The sequence below is a fragment of the Lupinus angustifolius genome, unplaced genomic scaffold, assembly GCF_001865875.1.
Source record: "Lupinus angustifolius cultivar Tanjil unplaced genomic scaffold, LupAngTanjil_v1.0 Scaffold_157_95, whole genome shotgun sequence".
NCBI lineage: Eukaryota > Viridiplantae > Streptophyta > Magnoliopsida > Fabales > Fabaceae > Lupinus > Lupinus angustifolius.
Window position 1 is genome coordinate 41507 of NW_017726171.1, and position 12429 is coordinate 53935.

The window sequence follows — 12429 nt, forward strand, 5'->3', positions numbered from 1 at the left end:
AGTTACTCCGCCTTATTTTCTCCAATAACATGTTACTCAGTTTCTTGAAAATTTGTTTTCAACTTTGTGAAGTCATGTTTAAACCAAGTTAACATTTTCAAAACATTTGAAAAATATCCCAAAGATCATTTGGATTTACTTTAGTAAAAAGACTTAGGATTACAAATAGCTAACTTATAAAGCCATATAATCTTGTTCTCTTGGTATGTATACTTCAAAGTCTTCAAGTCTTCAATCATTTATCTTCTTTTTATTGATGTTGGTGTCTTCATCAAAACTTAGCAAAGTCATGAACAAAATCTTCTTTACATAAAACAAAATGGCATCCAAGTGATAACCAAGTCCAATGACCTTCACATCCAAAGATTATAAATGTGTCATTTTAAATCTTATATGCAATGTTCTACTCTTCCAATCATTTGAACAAGGCTTTGTTCTCTAACTGATGCATTGGATACTTACTCTAAATAGATACTTTTTGAAGATTGTTGAAACATCTTTTTAAGTCGTCGAAAATCATCTGTAAAAGGAACAAGAACCTTACCAGGTTAAAACATGATACAAGAGACTACAACACGAGCATATAAGTTTGAAGAAGTTGCATATTAGTTTGAGGAAAAGTTGATCTCTTGGTAACATCGTCAATGATACTTGGAAAGGCTTATGTTAAAGAGGAGTAAACTCTTATGTGGATGAGTAGCTAAAAAGAGTTGGACATTGACAAAATGGATAAAATATGATATTCGCTAAGGAGAAGATTGTTGTGTAGCTTTTCTAAGGAACAAGATACTTGTCTATTCAAACAAGATGAAGATTGTTGGGATGCTAGAAATATATTAATTAAAACGTTTTATATTGCCTAATATTTGAATGAAAAATGAGAGCAAAACTATATATTGGGATCAAGTTCCTTAATATATGTTTCCCTACTAAAAAACATATCTTGGGCCTTATGTGTTAGGCTAGGGAAGTAAGCTATATATATTTGTATACGTAAATGTTGGTTGTAGTTTGTTAATCTTATTCTCTAATAATATATTGGATAGTCACTCAATACTTGAGAACATAGAACAATTGCTTGAATCTCATTAACAATCTTTTGCTTTATTTTCTGCCTTTACTTCATTGTTTCTTACCAAAACTACAAATAGGTCACTCCGACTACACTAAAAAATGCTTAATTAAAATTTTAGTTCCTGAAATATTAAGTATTTTGGATTTAATCCCCATATAAAACCTACATGCTACCCTTACACCGCATCTTATATCTCTATGCAAGTTCCAGGGATGACATGGGTATCTGTTCAATATCCAATTTTGTTGTGCGTTGAAAACCTCTTGGGCATAGTTATTATAATAGTAGATCTGATCTGAAATTTGGCATATTAGTTCATTAGTTTAAGTCTACATATTTTATTATTCTAAAATAAAATGTTGAGTTCGAAATCTTCTGTATAGAGAAAAACTATTATAGACAACTTGTCTTTATATAAATGTTCTCCACTTAAATAGGATTGTCTTCTCTGGAAAATACATGTGACTAGGAAAAAATAGAAATGGTGTTCATACATTAACAAATTAAAATTGTTTTTGTAATTTTTTTTAACTGTAAGCATATATGAAAAGGGAATGGAGTATCTCCTGGTATAAGGAGATAAGTTATCTCCTCCTGCCAGTGAAATCATGACATATGTCATACACATGTTTCATCATTTTTTATAAGAATATTTTAAAAAATAAATAAAATAGCACACATGTCACATTTTTACTGGTTAGAGAAGATAAAATATCTCCTGATATGAGGAGATATATTATTCTCATATAAAAATATGTTTATTTATTTTTTTAAATTTTGGTTTTAAACAAGCTATCTTCAACATTTTATACACTTTTGTTTGAGTAATGACAAAACTCACTTTAATAATTTATTCGTCTGGAAGAGGAGTATCGCATATTAGTATAGTGACATCATTGGTGTAAAAAAAAATTTCTGATTCTTTATTATTGAATTTATTTTGAATTGCTTTATGACCTAAAATTTTAAATCAACAAAATTATTTTTTTAAGCATTTATCAAATTGGTGTATTCATGTGGGACTTTTACTTGCACGGTAGGGATTCAATTTTTTTATTTCCAATCGAAGACTTTACTTAATCATAATTTATTATAATTCAAAATCATGTCAGTAACTAATGTACATATAACTTTTTAATGATGCTGTTATGCTCCACTTGGCTCGTTTAATACTTTAATTTTAATTTTGAACATTTTCATTGGCTCGTTTATCAAAATGTTGTGTTGAATATTTTGATTGTTGAATAAAATACTCAAAAAATATTATAATTATAAGTTTAGGGTTAAGATTAATTTATCATGTGATAGTTTTTTTACACTTATTCTTCATCCTAGCCATCAATTTTATAGACATCTAATGGTTTAGATTTATTCACTAATTCAAACCATTGGATTTTTCTATAATTGATGACTAAGATGAGGAGTAAGAGTAAGTGGATTCCTCCCTATTTATTTATGTAATTATGTGTTTGTTTCCTACACACAAAAAATTATAAAAAATAATTTAAAGTTTTAAGCATTTTTTTAAAATGAGTATTTTAACATTATGATGTAAAATTGATTTAATAAGTATTGTCCAATCAACATAACATTATATTATACATATCAATTAACAACATAATATTATATTACACATGTCAATTAACAACATAACATCACATCACTACTTAATAATGTAACATCATTGTTTAACAAAATATCAATTATATTTACTAATTAACAATATAACATTATGGATTAACAATATATATATACATCCACATATTCTACATCTTAGTCATCAATTTTATGGAAAGAGAAATCTGATAGTATAGATATACTCATTAATTCAAACATTGAATTTTCCTAAAATTAATGGTTAAGATATGGAGTAAGTTATTTAAACTTACTCTAAGAGTAAGTGAATCCTCATTTTGCGTATTTTTTACGGGTACCTAGGGATCTGAGTACCTATTGTCACCCCTAAAGGAGTTATTTCATAACATTTTGTCTGATAAATGACACCACATATATTTAATATAATGATCATATCAGTTAAAAACAATGTTAGATATATAATAGATAGACATGAAATATGAAACTAAATTATTTGGTTCAATGATTATGCCTTAATTATATACTTCACTTACAAAGATAATTGTGAGTGATTGAATTATTTGAATGTTCATTTAAAAAAAAAAGTAAGATTGAACAATTAGCACAATCAAATATACTCAACTTCAAATTATATTTGAAATTTATATTATATAGACTATATTGTAGTATCTGTTAACACCTTAGTATAATAAAAGGGAACTGATAATTAGATAGAACATATAAACTATATTTTGTCATATTTTCCTCTCAGTAGTAATTTACATTTTCAACTTACATCCTATACAAGTAATGAAACAAATACAAATTTCACAAAATACAATCTATAAAATGTCATCATTAAAACACATGAAAAGAAAAAGGAAAATATAATGAAAGAGTTCACCAAATCAAAATGATAAACCTTTGGAAAGCACAATAGCAAGATAAGAGAACGAAAAAAGGAGGATGAGAGAATAAAGAAAAGTGAGATAATTTAGAAATATGCCGAAAAGAGTAAAAAAATGATAAATCAATTATTAACAACGTAAAAAGGAAAAACAAAGTATATTAAAATTTGAAGAAACATTTTTTCTTTCTTCTACATTTCAAAAAATCTAAAGAATTTTCTAAAAGTGGAAAAATGTAATGAACATATTTAAAAAAACTTCAAGAATTTTACAAAGTGAAAAATATGTTACAATTTTTTTTTACAGGTAATCAAAAATTGTAGGTAATGAAATAAGCATGTTACTATTCAACTAAAACAGTAACACAAACAAAAACTTGAAGAGTAGAAAAAGACGGAGATATATGATATTTTTTTTGTTTCTCACCTGTATCATCGCATTGGAGGCAATCCTCTCCGAGTCGGGAATATCTATAGGTATGTGGGGCTAACTCTTCCAGCAGACATTTTTCCATCTACAAGACTCGAACCCGAGATCTTATTTAAAGGGAATCAAGCATGTACCACTTGAACCAACGTCTGTCGGTAGAGATATAAATAATCAAATACATATAAATAATATTCTAATAAAATTATATATATTCTCAAGTAAATTATAATCAAATCTTAAAGATATATCCAATAATCAAATACATATAAATAATATTGTAGTAAAATTATATTGATAGTTAAACTTAAAAGTAATTACAAATAAAGTTTTGGTCTAATAGTGCAAAACTTTAATGGATTCCACACGTGATGAAATAGATGGTCAAACATCTCTTAAAAATAGTTAATTCTTTACTCATTGGATGAAGGGATATCACTAATTAGACTAAAAAACATGAAGTCGTTTTAAGTTAAATTAACAATGTTTCAATATTGTATCACAATTGTGAGAAAAGTACCACAAAATTTTTTGTTTTGGGTCTTTAAAATTATTCTGTCCACATATTTGAACCTATTTTCTTATGATCCTTTGATAAAAATATTTATTCTCTTCATAACAAAGAAATGGTAGAATCAATAAAGATTTATTTTTTATTCCAAAAAATGTACATTTTTATGTTAAAAAAAAAAATAATATCCAATATAATACTCAGTTAAAAATTATGATACATGTATAAGATGTACTCAATAAGTCAATATATCTGAACTTGTCCCACATATGTATTAGATGTTGATTGTAAAGTACAGAAGAAGAACAAATTTGAATACCAAACAATAGACATTAGAACAAATACAAAATATTTCAAAATTTGTTAATAAAACAAATACAAATTTCACTAAAAGTAATCTATAAAATATAATTATTAAAAACCTTAAAAATTAAAAGGAAAACTTCATGGAATGCTTCATTAAATCTTCCCAACATGGACAAGAAGATAAGGGGGGGAAAATAAGCATGAGGGAACAAAAATAATTAGTGAGATGATTTAGAAGTATATAATGAAAAATAATTTTGTTCCATCTTGGTTTCTATGTACACATCACGATTGATAAAAGGGACGCAACTATCAATTTGGGACTAGGGGAAACGAGTACCGATCAAACTTTTTGGATATCCACTAAACAACTAGACAGTCCAAAATGACATACTGTTAATCGGATAGAAACGACAAGATATTACAGAGACCACCTCTAACACCCCACTTTTGCACCCGTTACATAAAGTTGGAACACGGTTTGTTGAAAATCATTGGTGAGAACTTTTGGGTGTGAAATCTAAAAAGTTCCCGAGTTCCACATAGAAAAGTTTTGAAAAAAAAACAAGTCTCAACTCCCACATTGGAGAGACGAGGAACATGAAAAAAAATCTCATGTTATAAATAGAGGTTTTCTCCCATCATTATAACTTGCCCCAAGTTGAATGCGTTTTCATTCAACATTTTCTTTCTCCCTCATATTTTCTGCCGATGCATTTCCGGCAAACTTCTCCCCCTTTCTTTCCGTGGCACTAAGAATTGGCATAGGCAGCCAAATTGTGGGAATTTCGAGAACTGACACTAATAGTCAGTATTGAGGGAAAAGAATTGGCATGGGTAGATAAATTATGGGCATTTCGAGGACTGACACTGGTAGTGAGTATCATGAGAAGAGAATTGGCACGAGTAGCCATATTGCGGGTATTTCGAGTTAGCCATATTGTGGGAATTTCGAGAATTGGCACTGGTAGCCATATTATGGTGGGTGTATTCGAGATCGGTTCTTACAGTGCAGTAAGAATTCGATAAGAGAGATCTGAGCTGTTTTATCATGCGAACGGCGTGGTTGATAGTCTGCTTGCACATTTTGGGCAGTGCCACGAAACGTCTTAAAGAGAGCGGTCTGGTCGTGAATCAGCCAGTAAGTATTATTTCGTGCTATTTATAATTGTTGCAAGCTACGGTAACAACAGTTTTAAGACGTTTCTACTACAATGACATTCGTAAATAATATTAATGGACCAAACAACTGACCTGAACAAACCATTTCGGTTTGATGGGACAAATTTTAAACGTTAGCAACATAAGATGAAATTTTTTCACACTATGAGAAAATTATACATGTTTTGAAAATCAATGTCTAATGTTGCTGGAGAAAGCTGGGGAAAAAAGGATAAACTAACTATTAATATAGCTCTCTAGAATGAAAATGATTACTTTTATGAATTTTATTCTGAATGAGTTGTCATAGGATCTCTATAATTACTACAACCCATATATGTCTGCCAAATTAATTTGGTTTGCACTTGAGAAATAAAGAAATATGATATTAATAAAGTTAAAATAAAAAATATATATGATGTTACTACTACCTCAAGTATCATATGACTGATGATAAATTAGTAGAGTCTCAGTCCAATGAGATAAAGAGAATTGCTCATGAAATCATTTTCAATGATATGCCCTTAGAGAGTTAGACTCACAGAGCCTATGAATGTGTATTTGTTGGGTATGTTATAAACAACAAGGCGTATAGGTTTTACGACCTTAACGCAAAAATGATCATTGAGTCTAACGATGTTGGCTTCAATGAAGAGAAATTCCTTTTTAAATTGAGGAATAGTGTGGGCACATCAACTAGTCACATACTTGTGATTAGAGATAATAATGGAAAATGAAAGGTTTAAAATAAAACCTAGAAGAAGTAAGAGAGCAATAATTATTAGAGAGTATAGACTTGATTTATGGTCTATATATTGGAGGATAATCCATCAACTCTCCAAGAAGTTTTGATTTCTTTGGACGTTGATTTCTGACGATAAGTCATAAATAATGAGATGAAATATCTAGAGTCGAACAAGAAATAGAATATGTTAGCTCAATCCACTGTGGAAGTTGAGATGATAGCATTAGCAACAACTAATGAAGAAGCAAGCTAGTTGAGAAGTTTGCTTGCAAAGATTCCCCTATGGGAAAATTGATATCAATTGCGTTGATCCATTGTGGTAGTATTGCGTCTATTGCAAAAATTGAGAACCTTTTTTATAGCGGTAAGAAACGACAAATTCGTCGTAAGCACAACACCATTAGAGAGCTACTCTCTACAGAGCTGTTAGAGTGGATCATGTACGCACTGAGAATAACTTAGCAGATCCTTTGACGAAAGGACTAGCTAGAGAGAAAGTCTATAATACTTATGTGACTATTGCCCTTAGAACAAGGATCACTCATAATGGTAACCCGACCTAACTGACTGGAGATCCCAAGAAATAGGTTCAGCGGGTAATAACAAGTTGTGAAGTGATATAAGAATGAACATACTATAAAATTATGATAAGCATGATTCCTGTAGCATATGTAAGGATGAGTTAAACTCTTAATGAGATCTATACTCCAATTGCAGTGGAGTATATAGGCTACAAGAGTACTTTTGATAGACTCACATATGTGAATGTGGAAGGGGGGTCGCTTCCTATAAAATTTTGGGGCATAAATTTCTAGAGCGTTCACTATACTGGAATAGACGTGCATGACCTTTAACGCAAGGGCTTTACAGAATACATCTTTGAAAAGGTTGTGTGTGGTTTGATGCCGGAGATAGAGTTCAAGACTACGAGTCACTCTAGAAAAATCTGGATCTTATTCACTATGCAAAGGCTCAAGTCGCATGACACCTTTGTTTATGCACAATCTTATTGAGACCACAAAAATTCTCGGAAATCATTTTTTAATTTCAATTGGGGATTGTTGGAACATGGTCTGTTGAAAACCATTAGTGGGAACTTTTGGGTGTGAAATCTAAAAAATTCCCAAGTCCCACGTAGAAAAGTTTTGAAAAAAAAAAAACAAGTCTCAAGTCCCACATTGGAGAGATGAGGAACATGGAAAAAATCTCATGTTATAAATAGAGGTTTTCTCCCCTCATTATAACTTGCTCCAAGTTGAATGTGTTTTCATTCAACTTTTTCTTTCTCCCTCATATTTTCCGCTGATGCATTTCTGGCAAACTTCTCCCCCTTTCTTTTCGTGGCACTAAGAATTGGCACATGCAACCAAATTGTGAGAATTTCGAGAACTGATACTAGTAGTCAGTATTGAGGGAAAAGAATTTGCACGGATAGCCAAATTGTGGGCATTTCGAGAACTGACACTGGTAGTCAGTATCGTGGGAAGAGAATTGACACGGGTAGCCATATTGTGGGTATTTCGAGAATTGACACTGTTAACCATATTGTGGGAATTTCGAGAATTGGCATTCGTAGCCATATTGTGGTGGGTGTATTCGAGATCGGTTCTTACAGAGCAGTAAGAATTCGGTAACAGAGATATGTACTATTTTATCCTAAGGACGACGTGATTGATAGTCTGCTTGCACATTTTGGACAGTGCCATGAAACGTCTTAAAGAGAGCGACCTGGTCGTGACTCAACAAGTAAGTATTATTTCGTGTCATTCATAATTGTTGCAAGTTACAGTAACAACACATAAGATTGTCACACCACTTGAACAATGTAGACTTCTGCCACCAGCCACAGGCTATCTACACCCTATTGTACCTTTCAGTAGGAGACAAAATGGACCTATGGTGCAAACAACACAGACTAATACAAGCATAAGTCAACTATCCACATAGTATGGACCTGTCAAAGCCGCCTGACATGGAAAAACAATAGTTGTCTATCTGGTGCAGGCCCGTCAAGCCATTTGATCGGCCAGACTAACATCTACAAGAGAATATTCTCCTCACCTTTCCACTATAAATACGGGATTTCTCTCGAAGTTTACTTGTTTACTCCCTCTCTTGCTTACAATATATTTCTTGATATTACTCTCTCATATTCTCTATCTCTTATATACTAACTTGATTATTAGAGAACCATTTTAGGTAGCTCCCCGATGCATTCAAGCATCTCTCAAGAGAAACTAGAAGATTTTTCCCTAACTTTCGTACACCCAGACCTTACCTTCTCAAAACTAAAGAATAAGTATAAAAAGCAAAAATGTTAAATAAAATTTAAGGAAACAAAAAACAACAATATTGAATAAAAAATTATTTATTACACATTCCAAGTAACTCCATGGATTGTTGAAAAGAAGAATATGTAAAAAAACAACTTCACATATAATCAAAAGAAGTTGGAAAAGCATAAAAAGAAAGACATGCAGATACTAAAAAAAGTAACAAAAAAGAAATCTACAAAAATAGGAGAAAAAGATGGACAAATTTGATATGAGGTTTGTTAAATTATATAGTTAAGGTATATACTAAGTAAAATCCAATAAAATCTTAAAGATAACTTAAATAATAATATAATTTTGAAATATTGAATATAAAATTGAATGGAGAATTGTTATTTTCTAAACTAGATAAAAATTGAAAAAGTTATATTTAACATAAGGAAATATATCTTCTTTCCCACCATATGTATTACTTCATATGCTATAAGTTATAGTTGATCAAAAAAATATGTAATAACTAAATTTTTAACTTAAATATATTTTGTTCAACAAATCACACCTCATATCACATGATGTAATACATATATTATGGAACAAAAAATACATTTTCTTACTAAATGTCACAGGCATCAAAACTTTTCACACACATACTCATTATGTAATCATAAATATTATAGTTTTATAGACACGTTTTCCTTAAAATACATTAAAAATATAAACATAAGACACTGTAAGTCTAACTAAAAAATAGGAAATATTGGTGTAAGTCACACTGTTCAGATATCTTTTCCTAAACTAATGTGAACACTAACCCGGTGCAGGAAATTACGAAGAAACTAAAAGACCCAATACAAAGTATTCCACATGGTTTGATACTACAAGAATTAACAAATAAATAGCACTTCAAGCAACAATACTCACATATCCACCATTACCAAACATCCCATCACACTTCTTCAATGGCTTCCAAAAGCAATCATCTCTTTCTCTTTATACCATTTTCACTCTTTACACTCTTCTCCCTCTTTTCATCCACCACCAATGCCCAGCTTTATCTACACCCTTTAGATCTCAATGCTTTCACAACTCTCCATAAGGACCTTAGAGTCAATGGTGAACTTCAGACACACACATCCCACCCTTGTAACATAGAGGGTGTTTTTTGTGAGAGGAGGCTCTCCAACAAAGAGAGCAATGTCCTTAGAATCACAAGAGTTGTTCTTACGTCCAAAGAACTCAATGGTGTTCTGTCTTCTGCTATAGGAAACCTCACAGAGCTTAAAGAACTCTCTCTTTCAAACAACCAAATGATTGACTTTATCCCACCCCAGATTGTTAACTGCAGAAAGCTTGAGATTATTGACCTCAGAAACAACCATTTCTCTGGTGAAGTTCCCTCTGAATTGTCTTCCCTTGTTCGCCTTCGAGTGCTCGATGTCTCTTCCAACAGCCTTTCTGGAAACTTGAACTTCCTCAAGTTTTTTCCAAATTTGGAAACTCTAAACATAGCTGATAACCTCTTTACTGGAAGAGTTCCCCCTTGCATACGTTCCTTTAGAAATCTTAGACACTTCAACTTTTCAGGGAACCTTTTTCTTGAAGGTTCTGTGCCTTCAGATACTGTTCCTAAGCGTTACAAATTCGCTGAGAGTTCGAATGTAAGATTAAATAGATCTGCACCTGGTCCAAAACCCAGAAAGATTAGTTTTAACAGTGCTCCTTCTCCGGCTCCATCAGGAGCGAAAACACATCACCATAAGTCAACAAAGAAAAAACTAGCTGAGTGTATTGTTGGTTTTCTTGCTGGAGCGTTCACAGGGACTCTATCAGGGCTCATATTTTATCTCATGTTCAAAGTGGCTTTGGCTTTGGTCAAAAGAGGCAGAAAGAGCTCAGGTGGTCCTTCAATTTATAGTCCTTTGATAATCAAGAAAAAAGAGGACTTAGCATTCTTGCAGAAAGAGGATGGAGTGGCTTCATTTGAACTCATTGGAAGAGGTGGGTGTGGGGAGGTTTACAAGGCTGAATTACCGGGAAGCAATGGTAAAATAATTGCCATAAAGAAGATTGTTCAGCCTTCTAAGGAAGCAGCAGAGTTGGCTGAAGAAGATAGTAGGCATTTGCAAAAGAAAATGCGCCAAATTCGATCGGAGATTAACACAGTTGGCCAAATTCGCCATCGCAATCTTCTGCCTTTGGTAGCTCATGTCTCTAGGCCTGATTGTCACTATCTTGTTTATGAATACATGAAGAATGGAAGCTTACAAGATGTTCTGAACAGAGTTAAAGCTGGCAAAGGGGAACTGAATTGGTTGACAAGGCACAAGATTGCTGTTGGTATTGCAGCCGGCCTTGAATACCTTCACTTGAGCCATAGCCCGTGTATAATTCATAGAGATCTCAAGCCAGCAAATGTTCTTCTTGATGATGGTATGGAAGCTCGAATTGCAGATTTCGGACTAGTGAAAGCAATGCCGGATGCTCAAACGCACATCACAGCTTCAAATGTAGCTGGCACTGTGGGGTATATAGCACCTGAGTATCACCAGATGCTCAAGTTCACTGATAAGTGTGACATATACAGCTTTGGGGTTCTGCTTGGTGTCTTGGTGATAGGAAAGCTTCCATCTGATGCCTTTTTCCAGCACACAGATGAAATGAGTTTGGTCCACTGGATGAGAAATGTGATGAGTTCCGAAAATCCCAAGGAAGCAATTGATCCCAAGCTTTTGGGAAATGGATATGAGGAGCAAATGCTTCTAGTTTTGAAGATTGCCTGCTTTTGCACATTCGATAACCCTAAACAGAGGCCTAACAGTAAGGATGTTAGGTGTATGTTGTCTCAAATTAAGCACTAAGTTTGTCTAAAAAATGGGGAAATAATGTGTACATTTTGTGCACTATGTTGTCATCTGTGTCTTTTTAAAGATCATCAATGATAACTATATGACAGGTGTTGGTTCAAAATGTAATTGAACAACAACAACTAATCCTTTATCTCACTAGGTAAGGTCGACTACATGGATGGAATGATGACATAATGCTCTATGTGTACTTGATGTACTTTATGCTATACATAGCCGGTCCTAAGTCCGGATAAAAGGTGAAGATTACAACCAACATAAAACTATGTCGAATCTCTATGATATGGATCAACTATATGAACGGAAATGAACAAATAGTTTACGATTTTGTTACAATGTTTCTTTTGTAGTATTATTATTGTGGAAGATAGATAAGTACAAGCAAAGTATCCTTCACCTATTTTCTTACCTTTTTGTTTCTCACTTCTCACTAAAATATAATTGGAAATTATATTTAATCCTGCAATAAAGGGGCAGAGAGATGGGTCCAAATTAAAAGGCAATTGACATAGTTGCCAAATTGCATATTGTAACATAAAGATTAACATATATATATGACAGGGCAAAGCAGAAAGCTGCACAGCC

The 12429-nt window shown here is 32.4% G+C and overlaps 1 protein-coding gene across 1 annotated transcript; it reads left to right on the forward strand.

The window, feature by feature from the left end:
* The first annotated feature begins 9831 nt into the window (after positions 1–9831).
* Positions 9832–12154, forward strand: LOC109340317 (leucine-rich repeat receptor-like serine/threonine/tyrosine-protein kinase SOBIR1). The gene has a single exon (XM_019577980.1). The coding sequence runs from the start codon at positions 9940–9942 to the stop codon at positions 11836–11838; it is 1899 nt and encodes a 632-aa protein (XP_019433525.1). The 5' UTR covers positions 9832–9939; the 3' UTR covers positions 11839–12154.
* Positions 12155–12429: the final 275 nt, after the last annotated feature.

Bases quoted from the DNA above. Each gene is read 5' to 3' on its own strand.
- LOC109340317 (XM_019577980.1), top strand. From the start codon at position 9,940: ATGGCTTCCAAAAGCAATCATCTCTTTCTCTTTATACCATTTTCACTC.